Consider the following 16,983-nt stretch of genomic DNA (forward strand, 5'->3'; position numbering starts at 1 on the left):
ACCTACCGTTTCCTCCTCCAGTACTCAAGGGTTAGTCTCGTGTTCTCTTTCCATGTCCCGCCCCTGGAGCCTGCATCACTTACATGGCCCCAACTGTGTTTCCTGAGTTATACCCAGATCTCTGTCTTCAGTCTTCGGCTGTCTTTAGACGGTTACCTCCACAATTCCAGTTCCTTGCTGGGGATTTCCACTCTTAACTGGACAGGCACCAAATTGAACTCATCATCTTCCACCCCAAGTGTGACACGTCTCATGACTTCCGTCCTTACTCTGTGTTTCTCCCGGTCAATCAGATTAAAAAGTTAGAAGTCATCTTCATTAACTCCTGCGCTCCAGCCACTGGCATGCCAACTAAACTCTGTCATGTCTCCCTTTGGCCTATTTCTCTAGGATATTCGTTTTCATTTCATGGCCACTTTTAGGGTCAGGAAGATCCCTAGCAGCCCAGGACCTTGACCCGCCCTTCACCTTTCCCTCCAGTCTCAAAGGAAGAGGCAGCCTGTATTCACCATGTCAGTCCCTGTGTCCTTGGATCAAAAGCCCAAACTGGTGGCCCTTGCTAGCTTGATGCTTCGAGTACTCCTCTGAGGAGTTGGGGGAGGAAGAATCAAAGGGCAGAAGCAGAGAGAGATACCTAGTGGTGAAGAAGTCTCTGGAGAAGTTCCTTACAAATGGTCTTCACGTCTGTGTAGTTCAGAAAAGTCGTTCACTGCAACTCAAGGAGTGGCAGGACTGGACAGTTAGAGAGCACATAGATGTTCTAGAGCAGCAGGTGCGCGGGGACTGCAGAGAGTGCACGGATCACCTGAATGGCATTGTCCAGTTTTCCATTTTAAAATCGTGATTTAAATAGAAAATTTGCTCTTTTTATATTTTATATAATTATAGAGATATCTGTTATGTATGTTGCTTTTTGCATAGTCAGTTTTTAATTTTTGTCTTGTTACCAAAGAGAAGTCTCAGAACAGTCACTAGGAGCCCAATGTGGAATCAATAGTAAAGGCATAGGAAACTCATACTTGTGAGTGTTCACTGTGCAAGATACACATATTACTTGAGATGGGAAAACAGCTTCGGCAGCTCATCTATGGTAACAGAGCAGAAAGTGTTAGATTTGGATTTTGAATCCACGTATGTTGGACTCCAAAGTTTGTCTCAAGGTAATGCTAAAGTGAATTTGCGTGGCTGAAACATAAGCTCGTCATTATGAGCACATGTGGGTATGAAAAATTTGCCAGGGTTGCAAGGTCCAGTGTTTCCCAATTTGGGGAACCGTCTTCCTCTGGGGACCCACCCCCCCACCCCCGCCCATTCCTCACTTTAGCAAGTTCTGTCTTTCTGATTTTCAGTGACTCCTTTCCGACTCACTCCTTCCAACTTTGGCCTCATCTCTTCCTTTATCTCATCCATCATAGGGCAGGGGCTTCCTCAGAGCACAGAGGGAAGCAGAGAGGAGAAACCTGTTTGGGGAGGAGAAGCCACAAGTGGGCAGCAGTATGAGGGGCTCCTGCTGGGAAAGGCCAGTGGGCAGAAGGACAGGGAGCCTTTGGGTCTGGAGGCACGAGGAGGCTCAGAGCAGACAACACTTCACAGTCGGGGTGTCACCTAGAAAGAGCAGAGACGTTGACAGTGCTCACCACAGGATGCCAAGGGGCATTTTAGTGTTCAGGCCCCATAAGGCTGAACACTTTCTATTAGTAGTAGGGTGCCTACTAGCTGGGTAAATCAGACCACAGAGGAGAAAGCCAAGAGAGGGACTGAGCCATCCCCGCCCCAGTCACAAATGGATTCGTTATTTAGATATACCACTTCCTTTCAGTAAATGAGATATACACAAACTCACATTTACAAGACATAAGTTACAGGATGCTTAATCACATTACCAAAGTGTTCCTCCCAGAATTTCTTTAACTAGGTGGTTCCTCTCGTTGTGTTGTTCAGTCGCTCAGCTGTGTCTTGACTCTGTGTGGCACCGTGGACTGCAGCACTCCAGGCTCCTCTGTCCTCCACTGTCTCCTGGAATGGACTCAAACTCATGTCCATTGAGTCAGTGATGCCATCTAACCGTCTCATCCTCTGCCACCCCCCTCTCCTTTTGCCTTCAATCTTTCCTAACACCAGGGTCTTTTCCAACGAGTTGGCTCTTCACATCAGGTGGCCAAAGTATTGGAGCTTTGGCTTCAGCATCAGTCCTTCCAATGAATATTCAGGATCAATTTCCCTTCAGAATGACTGGTTTGATCTCCTTGCTGGCCAAGGGACTCTCAAGAGTCCTCTACAGCACCACACTTTGAAAGCATGAAGTCTTCAGCATTCAGCCTTCTTTATGGTCCAACTCACATCCACACATGACTACTGGAAAAACCATAGCTTTGACTAGACAGAACTTTGTTGGCAAAGTGATGTCTCTACTTTTCAAAACACTGTCTAGGTTTGTCATAGCTTTCGTACTAAGGAGCGAGAGTCTTTTAATTTCATGGATGCAATCACCATTCATAGTGTAAACAGTGGAAGACTTTATTTTCTTGGGCTCCAAAATCACTGCAGATGGTGACTGTAGCCATGAAATTAAAAGATGCTTGCTCCTTGGAAGAAAAGCTATGACCAACCTAGACAGCATATTAAAAAGCAGAGACATTACTTTGCTGACAAAGGTCCATCTAATCAAAGCTATGGTTTTTCCAGGAGTCATGCATGGAAGTGAGAGTTGGACCATAAAGAAGGCTGAGTGCCAAAGAATTGATGCTTTTCAACTGTGGTGTTGGAGAAGACTCTTGAGAGTCCCTTGGACAGCAAGGAGAGCAAACCAGTCAATCCTAAAAGAAATTAATCCTGAATATTCATTAGAAGGACTGACACTGAAACTGAAGCTGCAATACTTTGGTCACCTGATGCAAACAGCCGACTCATTGGAAAAGACCCTGATGCTGGGAAAGATTGAAGGCAGGAGGAGAAGGGGATGACAGAGGATGAGATGGTTGGATGGCATCACTGACTCAATGGGCACGGGTTTGGGTGGGCTCTGGGAGATGGTGAAGGACAGGGAAGCCTGGCGTGCTGCAGTCTGGGCAGTCACAAAGAGTCGGACACGACTGAGCGGCTGAACAGCAATCACCATCCTCAGTGATTTTGGAGCCCAAGAAAATAAAACCTGTTGCTAGCTCTTCTCTTTTTTCTTTTTTTAATTAGGACCTTTCTAACTGGTCCAACGGACAGAAATTCTATTAACACCCAATGTACTGCAACAGGAGGGAGGCAACAGGGAATACAGGAACAACCAGGGACCAGGAGCCAGGCAACCCAGATCTCAGGCCTGTCTATTCTCTTGGGACCCATCTCTTAGCTATAAAGCGAGGACTAATTCTGGACTCCCTCTAAATGCCTTGACTTTTAAATCCTGGTCTACTTCCACCCAGTCCTATAAAGCAAGATAGACCTGTGTATGAGAAGGCTCTGATCCTCTTGCTCTCTTGAACTCAGCCAGAAGACAGCAAAGCCCTCAGAAGCCCACCGGGGCTCCATGTGCCTGGATCTGTGCTCCACTTCTCCCCACTCCATTCTAATCTCCAGCCACATGCACTCCGGCAAACATATGCTCCCTCTCCTCTGACTTTTCCAGGGCCTCATCTCCCTTGAATTTATTGAAATTGTTATAATCTATCTGATTGGCCTCCTTGCTCCATTAAGCTCATATCCTCTACCATCTCCTATATTCGCCATCATGCTTCTTCTCCCACTTCCTGCCTTTTACCCAAGAAGTTTCATGATATTGCTCAAGGAAACCTTCCCAGATTGGTTGATCCCAAGGCTGCCACATACAGTCACACAGTTTGTGGACTGCACAAAGGCACCTGCTGAGGGGCCAATGAGGACCAGTATTCAGTTTGCCTTTTGTTGCATCATAGCTCAAAGCAGTGTTTACTGGAGGGATTCCCGTTGTTATTCTTTTAACCCCAAAGTACCACTTGCTACATGCCATAAGGAGTACACCTGCCCAGAGAGGGTTCCTTTTCGCTGTTTTGTACTAAGGTTCTTTATAGACCAGCAATGTGGCCCCAGCTGTGACCCTCCTGCCCTCAATATTTTCCAGTTCCAAACCCAATCTCCCATCATCACACTGTATTGACATATTTAATTGGTTCCTTGTAAAGTTGTTTTCTTTATCCCATAATACTGAGAGCTGGGATCTTGCTTATGTTTCTGTCTCCTGGTACCTAAGAAAATGTGTTTTTTCCCTGGCTCTGTTCAAGTTCAATGATAAAGAGTTGAGGTTAGATACCAGGTAAAATCCAGGACCGGAAGGATCCACAAAGCAGGGCAGGGAGTTGTGAGTTTCTTCTTTGTCAGCAAGGCTATGCTCAAGGCAACCTAGACTGAGGCAGGGGGCTGGCTGATACAGCTTCTGGGGGTCCTGTCAGCCCTGCCATCTCTCCCTTCAGGAAATGGGGCCAGTCCTATGCAAATACGTTCTTGCCCAAGAGTTTGGTTTCTTCTCCCCAAGCACCTGGCACAGTGGAATCAACGTGAGTGGCTGCTTGGCAGGACAGAGAAGGGCAGGCTAGCAGTCCCGAGGCTCAGGTGACAGGACTAGGCCCAGGAGACAGGGATGCTGACGGGGCTCTAGCTGCCCTCCTGATGCCAATCTCAGGCTGAAAACTCGATATTTCCACTTAGAACAAGAAACACAGGCAAGTGGGCTAGGAGAGGAGGGCAGTGTACCAGGAGTGCCCCCTGCAGGTCTCACTAGGTGGCACTAGAACAGGAGAAGGTGGCACTGGGTGGGCGGGGATTTCAGGAGATGCCTGGGAGGAGGATAATGAGAAGGAAGACCATAGCTAGCATCTTCCAGGTGGTGCTAGTGGTAAAGAACCCGCCTGCCAATGCAGGAGACATAAAAGACTCAGGTTTTTCCCTGGGTCAGGAAGATCCCCTGGAGGAGGGCATGGCAACCCACTCCAGTATTCTTGCCTGGAGAATCGCATGGACAGAGGAGCCTGGCGGGCTACAGCCCATGGGGTCGCAAAGAGTCAGACACGACTGAGGCGACCTGTGAGTGCTTACAACGTGCCAGTCACTGCCTCGTGTAATCCTCACGACAACCTCCCCAGAGATGAATACTACAGGTGTTCTCAGTTCTTAGGTGAAGGAACTGTTCAGAGAGGTTAAGTAACTTGCTCAAAGTGACCCAGCTCCTAAGGGACAGAGTTGGGACCTGAACCCAGGACTCTGCCTCCTGAGACTACATTACTCAGCACTCCCTTTTCCACCTTGCCAAGCCATTTCAGGAACTTCTAACTGGCCAGTATCCATTTCTACATCTTCCCACGCCTTTAGCTCACTGTTCCAACTTTAAGGCAGCTGGAGAATTGATCAACACCTAAGCTATAATAATACTGATGTCGCCCACCACTCTGTGCTTTCATTTCCCTGGGGAAAGTGAACATTAAAGTATTTACATTCCTCAAATTTTTTTCTGATTTTTTTTTAATCCGTGCTCCAAAAGCTATGTCTTTACAGTTATGATCGATGAATGAGAATACTTTGGGGATTCCCTTGTGGTCCAGGACTCCACACTTCCATTGCCTAGGGCACGGATTTGATCCCTAGCTGGGCTTCCCTGGTGGTTCAGTAAACAATCTGCCTGCAGTGCGGGAGACCTGGGTTCAGTCCCTGGGTTGGGAAGATCTGGAGGAGGGCATGGCAGCCCACTCCAGTATTCTTGCCTGGAGAATCCCCATGAACAGAGAAGCCTGGCGGGCTACAGTCCATGGGGTGACAAAGAGTCGGACACGACTGAGCGACTAAGGGAACTAGGATCCCACAAGCTGAGTTGGTGGCAAAAAGAAAGAGAATACTTTCACGTTCTGGTTTCTATGTAACAGTGTGCCTACATGCATGCTTACATATGTGAACACAGTTACTGCTTATATTGCTTTGCCATAGATGTTGCATTACCAAGGGAGTGGAGCATTGGGATGTGACAAGAGATGTGGGAGTGTGACCACTTCTCTGCCAGTATCCAACTCTGTGACAGTCAGTAAACCATTTAGCCTTTCTCAGTTTTAGTTTTGTCATCCATAAATAGAGAAAATAGTACTTATCTCATAGGGTATCACCCAGGGCTTTTAAATGAGGTGTGTCTAGCTCAGAGCTGATATTCAAAGAATCCTTATAGTAGCGTCAGTATTCTGTGCTTATGTGACTTTCTCCCAAGCAACCATGTGCTCCTGGTGGGCAGGGACTTATTTCTGTAACTGCTCCCACCCAGCACATTACCTGGCACTTGGGCTCCATAAGAGTTTGTTGAATGAAGAGTTCGTAAGCCCTAACCTAGCCTTTTCTGTTGGATCTGGGCTGTTTCTAGACCTTTCACTGTTAACAAACTATACTTCAAAGCCCTTCTATGGACACTGCCTCATTCAATCTGCACACCCCATGAAGCAGGTGGAAAGAGGCTATTTGCACATACCCACACCCTGGGAAAGATGGAGCAACTGTGGCTGACTAAAGTGATTCCTATGGGCCACCTCGCAAATCAGCGACAAAGCTTAGAACCCCTGACCCTACCTCCCTTCCTCGCGTGAACCTCTTTTCTCCCTACCTTCTTCTGGATCAGAGTGGCCGCTCCAAAAATGAAGACTGTGATGGCGGGCCTGACCAAGAGCCTGACTTGAACCCAGGAAACTGCCTCATGAGATCGTATTACTCAGCACCGCCTTTTCCATCTTGCCAGGCCATTCCAGGAACTTCAAACCTTCCAGCACCCAGAAGCCCGACTGGAGGTGAATTCCCAGGAAACCAAATGCCTAATTCCCAAACACATCAGGGCTTGTATTTTCTCAGAGCAAGGAGCTTCTCAGAAAAGAGCCAGCATGCCAGCTTTTCTTCTTTTTTTTTTTTTCCTGAGGGGGTGAGGAGGCGAGCATTGAGTTGTCCAGGAGGAGGGACTTTGGCTAAAAATAGCTATGGCGTGTGGATCAGCCTCTAGTGGTACCCAGGACTGGGGAGGGGAGGGGGATGCTCTAGAGCTGTCGCCAGACTGGTTGCTGTGGAAACAGGAGAGGAGCAGGGGAGCCTGGGAAGTGGGGATGACACAGATAGCAAGTCCTAGTCAGAGCTGCCGCTACATTTAGGAGAAACAGCAGTGCTTGCGGCTCCCACCCTCCAAGGGTGCTTGGGGTGAGGGGGAGGCGGTGTCAGGGGCATGGACGCTACCCCCCAGGGGTCTCTGCTGCCGGCTACTCTCCTCTCCACACGCTGTGAGTTGAGTTGCGGGGGACTTGGGTTTGGGCCCCTATTTCCAAAGCAAGTGGGGATTTGGGAAGAGCTGGTTCCTGAGGGAGTTTTCATCAGATCCCCTTCCAAAAAATAAGCCCCCTTGCAGGCCAGCACTCTCAAGTGGGAGAAAGGGAGATTCCGCAGAATGCAGCACTGGGGTCTTCTGAAAAGGGGACACAGCATGCACATGAGATAAGGAGGAACAGGCTGGAAGAACAGGACTCTTCGGAGGGAAGCTGCAGAAACTGAGTCTTTGCTCCTGGGATGGAGGCGACCATCGCACACATTTCCTGCCCCATTGAGAAAAATGCAGCCCCCACTTAAGGAAGATAGGAGACAGAACACAATCAAAATGAGGCTCACCTAGATCCCCAGGGCAATGGAGGGTGAGAGCATTCTGGGGACTATCAGACTCTGGGGTTTCTTTCCCACACCTGGGCAGAGAAATCTAACGAAGCAGGCAGACTGGGGGTCAGATGACCTAAGACCCTGAGAGAACATCTGAAAGCCCACCTAGACAGAAGCTGGAATAAGTGGGCTCAGGTACTTTTCTGCAGGACCTGTGATCTCTAAGCCAATCAGTGCTTGGAGATCACTTCTCAAGGATATCCTGGGCTGCGGGGAGAGAAAGGGACATTCACCACTGGGGGAGGGAAAGACCCTAACCTGCCATTGCACTGGGACTCCTGGACATGTCCCCGATTCCTCCTGAAAAATAAATATAAGGGATGCCCCCAAGCTCCAAGCCATCTTGTTTTGGTTTTTCCTCCTGCCCTCTACCCCAGCAACACACACAAACCACACATACACCCACACACACACAGAGCCTCCAAAGATCTACAGATCACCTCACTCCAGAACTTAAATTCAAGACTGCTGGGTTTGGAGTTACATATCCAGGCAGTTTCTCCCCAGGACCTGGTCAAATGTCCAGACCATCTGTGGTCCTTATGTCACACTCTTCCCTTCCACCACGCTACTCCAACCAGTCCAGGATTCCTTGGAGTGGGAAAAGAGCATGATTCCCAGGAAGAAGGGAAGGTTGAAAAGCCTTGAATCTTTATTCTTAACCTTTCCTTGTATGGGCCGTACCTCCTAGGGGTCCCTAGATGCCTATGGAAGGGCTCTGGGTCTCTCTTGGGGCAGATTGCAGGCCAGAGCGCTGCTCACAGGGAAGAATTTAAAGCAAAATCAGGGAGGCTTCTCTTGGAATGTGAGATCTGGGACATATGGAGGGGGGCTGTTGTGAGGATAGTCAAGGGAGGTGGGAGGCGGGGGTGGGGAGAGAACTGAAGGGAGGAAGAGGTAAATGTGGGCGCTTCGATCACTTCTCTGAGTTAATGGCTCATCAAGAGGAGGTTGCGAGAGGGTTACAAGCCTAATCTTGATGAACTTTGTGCTTCTTTTACCCCGGCTGTCCGTGTTGATCTCACATCCTCCGACCCTCCTGCCCATTTGCAGGCTGTCTCCACTGTGGAAATAACCCAAGGGAAATGGGGCTAACACTACAGCTGCAATGACCAGCGTCAGTCCTCAGGGAGAATTCTCAGTGGGAATTTTCTAAGGTGGGAATGTTCAGCCTTTGCCCACTGGAGATTTTTCACTCGCTTTCCACCACTTTCATTTCTCCTTTGTAAGCTTCTTGAGAGGAAGAAGACGTGCCGGGAGGTGGGGTTGGGGTTAGAGTAAGCAAGGTCCAAGGAGGGAGGAATGGGAAAGACTTTCTGTCAGTCTCCTGGTGAATGGTAAAGGAGCCTGGTTAGCCCGCAGGCTGAAGGCAGAGATCTGGGACAAGGCGACTGCCTGACTTTAGCCTGGGTGGGGTGGAAGTGGGAGGCCTTCGGGCAGGGAGGGCTCTGCAGTAGAGAGGAAGATGAAGCACCTGCTTTCAAGAAGCTCACAGTGTACAGATCTCAAGAAATTCCCTTCTTGCCCAGGGCCTTTTGCCTGGGGGTGGCCGTGAGGTGCTGTACAGCCCAGTTAGAGGCAGCGGGACCAAGATCTCTGTTACCACGCCCCGCCCTTTCCTTCTAAAATAATCAGTCACGCAGAGTGCGATCCAGTTCATACACCCTATCCCACTGGATCCTCACGATTTTGTGAGCTGCGGGTGGGGCCAGCTAGGGCTGCGGGTATCGTTCCCACTCTACCGATGCGGCAAGCCGAGGCTAAGAGGCAGCAAGGGACTCGCACAGGGCCAGCGGGACCCTGCGCGCAGGCCCGGACGTCTCGGCCCCTCCGGCGGGTCGGCTAACACGGCCCACCTCTCAGCCCCTCCAGGCCCCGCGCCGCCGCCCGGGCCGTGAGCGCGCCGCCCGCGGCCAGGGCCATGGCGCAGGAGAACGCCGCCTTCTCGCCCGGCCCGGAGGAGCCGCCGCGGCGCCGCGGCCGCCAGCGCTACGTGGAAAAGGACGGGCGCTGCAACGTGCAGCAGGGCAACGTGCGCGAGACGTACCGCTACCTGACCGACCTGTTCACCACGCTCGTGGACCTGCAGTGGCGCCTGAGCCTGCTCTTCTTCGTGCTGGCCTACGCGCTCACCTGGCTCTTCTTCGGCGCCATCTGGTGGCTGATCGCCTACGGCCGCGGCGACCTGGAGCACCTGGAGGACACGGCGTGGACCCCGTGCGTCAACAACCTCAACGGCTTCGTGGCCGCCTTCCTCTTCTCCATCGAGACCGAGACCACCATCGGCTACGGCCACCGCGTCATCACCGACCAGTGCCCCGAGGGCATCGTGCTGCTGCTGCTGCAGGCCATCCTGGGCTCCATGGTGAACGCCTTCATGGTGGGCTGCATGTTCGTCAAGATCTCGCAGCCCAACAAGCGCGCCGCCACGCTCGTCTTCTCCTCGCACGCCGTGGTGTCGCTGCGCGACGGGCGCCTCTGCCTCATGTTCCGGGTGGGCGACCTGCGCTCTTCGCACATCGTCGAGGCCTCCATCCGCGCCAAGCTCATCCGCTCGCGCCAGACGCTGGAGGGCGAGTTCATCCCGCTGCACCAGACCGACCTCAGCGTGGGCTTCGACACGGGCGACGACCGCCTCTTCCTCGTCTCGCCTCTGGTCATCAGCCACGAGATCGACGCCGCCAGTCCCTTCTGGGAGGCGTCGCGCCGCGCCCTCGAGAGGGACGACTTCGAGATCGTGGTCATCCTCGAGGGCATGGTGGAAGCCACGGGTGCGGGCAGACCCGAGGAGGGGGAGCAGCGGAGGGGCGCGGGCGGGCGGGGAACTGCACCTCGAGGAGCCAGGGCGGACGGAGCAGGGGGCGGGGAGGGTTGGAGGCACCCGTAGAGAATGGATGGAGGGGCTGGAAGAAGATGAGAGAGGTTGAGGTGAGATTCGGGACCTGGGTTGGGAGAGGTGTGTGAACAGAGTGATCCCCCGGAGAGCCGAGAGAAAGCAGGAACCCTGCGGAGCAGCCCTGGCCGGGGCCCTGGCTGAGAGGTCAAATAGGGGAACAGGGAGAGTAAGGACAGTAGCCAACCCAGGGCTTACTCCGTGCCCTGCACGGTTCCAAAGCACTGTACCCCTCTGAGCTCATTTAATCTAAGCCCCATGAAGGACCCCGCTGAGGTGATTTCTCATTTTTGTGCTCATGTTTCAGGGAGCAGAATGCCCCAGTGAGAAGTTAAGTCGTCCACAGTCATAGGCTAAATAAGCTGTGGACACAGGCAGTCTGGCTTCAGTGATTAGGGTGCAGAGCAGGAAGGAAGGTTTAGGTCTGCAATCTTTCTCAATACTGAGAGGTCCAGGCTTCTGGAATTTGATGGTGAAGGTTTTCCATGACCTGAGTTATTCCTACCTAGTCTGGACCTTAAGGAGAAGTTGATAGCTGCTCACAGCTCTACCTGGGTTTCCCAATCCATCAGAAGGCTCAGTCTCCATTGACAAAGGAAACAGATGACCTGAACATTTTGAGCCCCTTTCCAGAAGGAATTGGCAATGTACCTGTAATGTCAGAACTTCCAACTCAGGCCTCCGCAGTGAAAGGTTTGGGAGCAGGTTGGAGAAGGCAATGGCAAGCCACTCCAGTACTCTTGCCTAGAAAATCCCATGGATGGAGGAGCCTGGTAGGCTACAGTCCATGGGGTCGCTATGAGTCAGATATGACTGTGCGACTTCACTTTCACTTTTCACTTTCACACATTGGAGAAGGAAATGGCAGCCCACTCCAGTGTTCTTGTCTGGAGAATCCCAGGGATGAGGGAGCCTGGTGGGCTGCCGTCTGTGGGGTTGCACAGAGTCGGACACGACTGAAGTGACTTAGCAGCAGTAGCAGGACAAGACCAGTGCAGCAGGACCAGCAAATGAGTCCCTTGATACTTGAGATCTAGAAGAAGGAGAGGGCACTTCCCTGGCACCTCAGCGGTTGAGACTCAGAGCTACCAGTGCAGGAGGTGGGGCTCGATCCCTAGTCCGGGGACTAGGATCCTGTATGCTTTGGTGGGCCCCAGACATTTTTTAAAAATGGGGATAGAAATGGGAGAAGATTGCCAGTGGATAACCAAAGGCCCACCAGGTGGCCCTGTGGCTCCTGCCTGTGTTGTCCCCTGCTGGCTTATCCTAGCTTGGTGCCAGCAAACACGCTTCACTCTGAGCCTGCACCACTGTCTGCCTCAGTCTTCCTCACCCCCCACACCGAACCCCGGCCCCGTTCCTTTACCTTCCCCCGCTCACCGTTTCCCTTCCTCTCATCTCAGCAGCTGGCACTCTGGCTGGCACCTGGGCAATCCCTGCCCAGCCCTCTTCTCATGCACTGCCAGCCCCTCACCCTCTTCCTCGAACCCTCTCTCCAGGCTCACTTTTGCTTCCTCTTCCCCTCCTCTCCTGGACATGTCCTATGGCAGCCAAAGGAACAGAGAATACTGATGTCCCCACACTGGCTCCAGGCAGGGCTTTCAGTGTTAAGAGCCAGTCTCTGCTTAGCTAGTGTTCACTCTTCTGTTCCCCTTTGTTCGAAGGTAGATATGAGCTGAGGGGGATGTGAGAGACCCCAAGTAGAAGGAGAAGCATTTGCCGCAGTGGCTGTGCCCATCCCACAGGGCAAACAGGACATACGGGGGAGGGTGAGGTGGAGGAGAGAGGGAGGGGAGCTTGTCGGATTTTTCTAGAGACAAAGTTGGAAAGGATGGTAATATTTTGGGTGAGAGAGTCAGTATCCAAAATGCTTCTGAAAAGCAAGTATAATGAGCCAAAAACCCAACAAGATGACATTTAAAAGGAATAAATATAAAGTTCTAGATTTAGGCTTTAAAAAAATCACTTATGTAAGCACAGCATGGAAGAGCTCTGGTGAAAAAAGAACTGGGGGTTTTAGTTGGCCACAGGCAATGTGAAACAGCTTCCCAAAATGTTTATATAATGTAATCTTGGGCCCTATTAGCTAAAGAACCATGGGCAGAAGGAGAGGCTGTGAGCCCTCTCTTATGCATGCATCAGGCCACGGTTGGAGTATCTGTCGCATTCAGAGTTCTTAATGCATCCTCCTTGGCCATTCTGGTTTGCAGTCAAGAAAGCAAAATTTTTGGAAGCCAGGTCACAGGAATGGTGAAGGGAGACAGATATTCAGTCTGAAAGAGAGAAGACATGATGAAACCTGAGACTCCTGCTTCCAGTTACTTGAAGGGGTGTCATAAAGCAGAGGAGTGAAATTAAGGGAAGCAGATTTGGCTCTGTATAAAGAACAACTCAAATTTTAGAACTATTACACACAAAAGGGGATTCCCTGTGAGGTGGTGAGGTCTTAATCCTAGGAGGTAATCAAGTGCAAGCTAAATGCATGTTATTGGGAATGCTCCAGCGGGCTACCATGTTTGGGGAGGCAAGTCGGACTAGATGATCCCCAAGGTCATTCTCAAGGTTAAGCTTCTCTGATTGGCATGTCCAGTGGAGGGGAAGGGAGAATGCAGGCCAGAGATGAAGAGTTGGGGTAAATGGAGGGGAGGCGGGGTACAAGAATTGGGAAGGAAGAGAAAGTAGACTGGACCAAAGGGGGTTGCGGGCCCTTGAGGAGGGCTACAGGGAAGAGTTTTAAGAACAGGGTTGTGGAATGACACAGGAGAGGTAAGGCTGGGGCTGGGATCCCCTTGACCTATGCCCCTCCCCCCAGGAATGACATGCCAAGCTCGGAGCTCCTACCTGGTGGATGAGGTGCTGTGGGGCCACCGCTTCACCTCAGTGCTGACCCTGGAGGATGGCTTCTACGAAGTAGACTATGCCAGCTTCCACGACACCTTTGAGGTGCCCACACCTTCATGCAGTGCCCGGGAGCTGGCCGAGGCCGCGGCCCGACTGGACGCCCATCTCTACTGGTCCATCCCCAGCCGGCTGGACGAGAAGGTGGAGGAGGAGGGAGCTGGGGAGGGGGTGGGGGAGGGAGAGGGGGAGGGGGCGGGGGAGGGGGCTGGGGTGGACAAAGAGCAGAGTGGCTGCCTGCCGCCCCCAGAGAGTGAGTCCAAGGTATGACCAGATTCCTCCAGACCCCTGTGGCAGGACCAGACACAGGTACCTGGGGGGCTGAATATCATAGGTGGAGAAGGAGTCCAGCAAGATCCCTATGAATGCACCAAAGCTGGAGAGCCCCCTCAGAATCTCAGGTCTGGGAGCCAACTTGGATGGGAGAGATCCTGATTTCAGGAGAATGGAGGGTGGGGATGGGTGAACTTACCCAGCCTGTATGTGTTTTTCCTTCCTATCTGTTCATGGGGTGGATGCATGGACAGAAGGAGGGACCTGTGTGAGCCGGATGAGAAGGTGGAAGCAGAGAGAGACAGCCAGTAGATAGATAAATGGGCTGACAGGCTGCTGGTGCGCTCAGGGCTGCCGCTAACTCACAGAGCGTCTTCGTACAAATTCTAAAAACGCACCCTTTTCCTCTAGACTGACCCACCCTAAACCAGGGTGCACGGCTTGGGGAGCAGATGTGGGCTGGATTTTAGCCCCCACTCTTCTCCTCAGCCAGCCTCCCCAACTGTGGCGCATCTGGACACAGCAGCCCAAGCTGGCCCAGGGCAGAGAGAACTGGAAGGGGGCAGGCAGAGAGGGAGAGGCTCTCCTCCCACCTCCACCCCCACCACCGTGACAGGCTGGGAGGGAGGCTGAAAGGCTGCGGGGGCAGCTCAGTAAGGTGTGAAGGACCTCGTCCACGATGTAGGGAAACCAACTGTAGGGGAGATGCCAGAGCTGGGGCCCTAGGGCCCTGGGGCTGGGCCTGGGAAAGGCAAGCCAGGGACGACCATCTTCTAACAGGGGAGTGAGATCTCGTAAGTGCCACTGCAGAGGTGGGAGGGGAGAGAAGGGTTGTGAGGAGAGGAAGCAGGGGAGACATGGAGCTCTTGAGTTCACTCGAGCTGGGACACGGGGCCCTCAGGAAACAAGAATCAGTCTTGGGGTACAGTGAGAGGGAGTCATTCACATGGCTCACTGGGTGCCAGCTGGATCCGGAGCACTGACCTGGGCATGTGTGGGGAGGATGGTCAGAGATCCGATTCCTATTCCGGGAATACAGCGCGAGCACGTGGGAAAGACAGAGACATATGCCTTTGGCAACTGTTTCAAACCAAGAACCTGGGCAGTCTCTCTGAGTAGGGGTGGGAGGGCTCGGTGATCAGAAAGCCAAGGACTCAGTCAGACCTAGAGAGTGACCTGAGCCAGCAGTTGTGAGCTTGGGTGGGCATCAGGGTCCACCTGGAGGGCTCGGGGACACAGACCGTTGAACCCCACTCCCGCAGTTTCTGACACAGTAGGTCTGGGGTGGAAACTAAAACTGTATTTCTAACGCGTCCCAGGTCCTGATGCCAGAACAGGAACCATGCCTTGAGAAGCCCTTCCCTAAGCAGACTGGAGGGTTCTGTCAGGAAGTGGGCATCAAGCTAAGGAGTAGCTGAGGATCCTTGGGAAGGAGACTGAAATATAACAGGTGGAGAATTGGGGTGAGGGGAAAGGGGACCCTGAAGCCCAGGCTGAAGAGCTTAACTCTGGACCCAGGGACTCACCCGTCAGTGAAAATAGGGTGGCGACAAGCTAGAGATGGGGTTTGGTGAAGATGAGTAGACATGATAGATAGATCAAAGCAGCTGGGAGGGCTTCAGGGGGGCCCTGGGGAGGCAATGGGAGCTGGAGGAGGAAGGGTCAGTGACAGAGGATGGAATCCCACGTGGGACTTGAGGTAGGCTTAAACGTGGGAGCTGGTGTGAGAGAAGCGAGAGTCCAAATATCTGGATGTGGCTGTGGCCTGCCGTTTGCCCAGCTGGTTCAGGAGCCCCTGGAGACACGTTTCCATGCCACGTGCGCCCCCCTCCTGGCCTCATCCCGGCCACCAGGGAGGCCCTCCATCCCGGGATGATGGAGGGAAGGCAACAGCAAGTCAAGAAGGGGCAGAGATGAGGGGACCTGTGGCTGGGAGAGATGTGTACACGCACGCAAGCACACCATCCCCAGAGGTGACCTCCAGCCCTTGGCCCTGGCTACATCCCACTCCTGAACTTTAATAAAAGTCTGAACTCCTTGGGGGGGAGCACCCCAGGGTGCTGCATTCCAGGCTGCGAAGCTGGGGTCCTATGAGACGCTGTACCTCCTGGAAGCAGGAAGGAGCCATGCCAGCTCAGAGAGGACGTCTTTGCCTCAGATCAGGGTTACCTGGGTCACCACCAGTCAAAGATGAGGTCCCTGCACCCTGGCATCAGTTGTTTGCAAAAAAAAACAAATGTTGGGGGGTGTAATGGGGTGTGCTTTTGGCTCAATCTGCTGAAACAGCTGGAGTCCGGATAGAAGGGAGGGGACTGTTGGTGTCCACACTCACTCACCTGGTCGTTCACCCGCTAAAAATGAGCCCACTGCAGAGAACTGAGGCTGGATGGAAGGCACTGAAACCCTGCCACCCCTCTCCTCACGCTCAGCCACCACTCAGGGCCCCAGTGTGTGCAGTGCAGGGAGTCTGGAGACCTGGGTCGAGTCCTGACACTGTCACTACTTATTTCTATGACTCTGAGCAAGTCGCGTCACTTCTCTGGGCCTCAGTTGCCCCATCTGTAAAAACAACACTCAGCAAACTGGTAATGCTCAATAAATGTTTCAATCACTGAGTTGAAAGAGATCAGAGAATCCTTAGGCAGAGACAAATTCAGGGAGCCCCAAGGGCACAGGAGGGGGTGGAGGGGCAGCCAGGAGAAGCAGGGGTTCCGTTAAGGCTCCTCTGAGAGTGGTCCTCCCGCCACCCAGGCGGCTGTGTTCTGGGGCTTCCATTCTGCTGCTGTCAGACCGAATAATGAAGAGCAGGAGGGAAAGGCTGAGGCCCCAGGGCCCGGGGGGAGGAGTCAGGTCCAAGATGAGCCTGACCAATAGACTGAGATTGTAGAGTAGCCTGGGAACTCAGAGAGGGGGACACTGGGCCCTGGAAGCCCCTGCCCCGCAACCTGGGAGAAGTCTGGGGCGGAGGCCGTGCTCAGCTGGAACTCACCCCCCTTCCTCCCTTCCCGCCCCAAGCAAGAATCCCAACAGGGATCGGCTCTGCACTGACAGCTCGGACAGCAGATGGGACCCAGGTGTCCCCTCCTGGGGTGGGTGGCATGGCCCACGGAGGCCAGATGGTGTTTGTAGGGGGAAGAGCGGCCCGGGTTGTCCAGAAGAGGCTGTCAGCCCCCCGCAGCCTCCCTGCCACCCGTCCCAGCCCCCATGGCAGGGAAGACACAGCCAGCCCGGAT

General features: G+C 52.9%; 1 protein-coding gene across 1 annotated transcript; it reads left to right on the forward strand.

The window, feature by feature from the left end:
- Positions 1 to 9,607: 9,607 nt before the first annotated feature.
- KCNJ9 (potassium inwardly rectifying channel subfamily J member 9) lies at positions 9,608 to 13,747 on the forward strand. Its single transcript, XM_055403170.2, has 2 exons — positions 9,608 to 10,457; positions 13,392 to 13,747. Exons 1-2 carry the CDS (start codon positions 9,608 to 9,610, stop codon positions 13,745 to 13,747), a joined length of 1,206 nt encoding a protein of 401 aa, XP_055259145.1.
- The last annotated feature ends 3,236 nt before the right edge of the window (positions 13,748 to 16,983 follow it).

This window comes from Moschus berezovskii, chromosome 4 (genome assembly GCF_049115385.1).
Source record: "Moschus berezovskii isolate FMDL1 chromosome 4, NW_MosBer_1.0, whole genome shotgun sequence".
Classification (NCBI taxonomy): Eukaryota; Metazoa; Chordata; class Mammalia; order Artiodactyla; family Moschidae; genus Moschus; species Moschus berezovskii.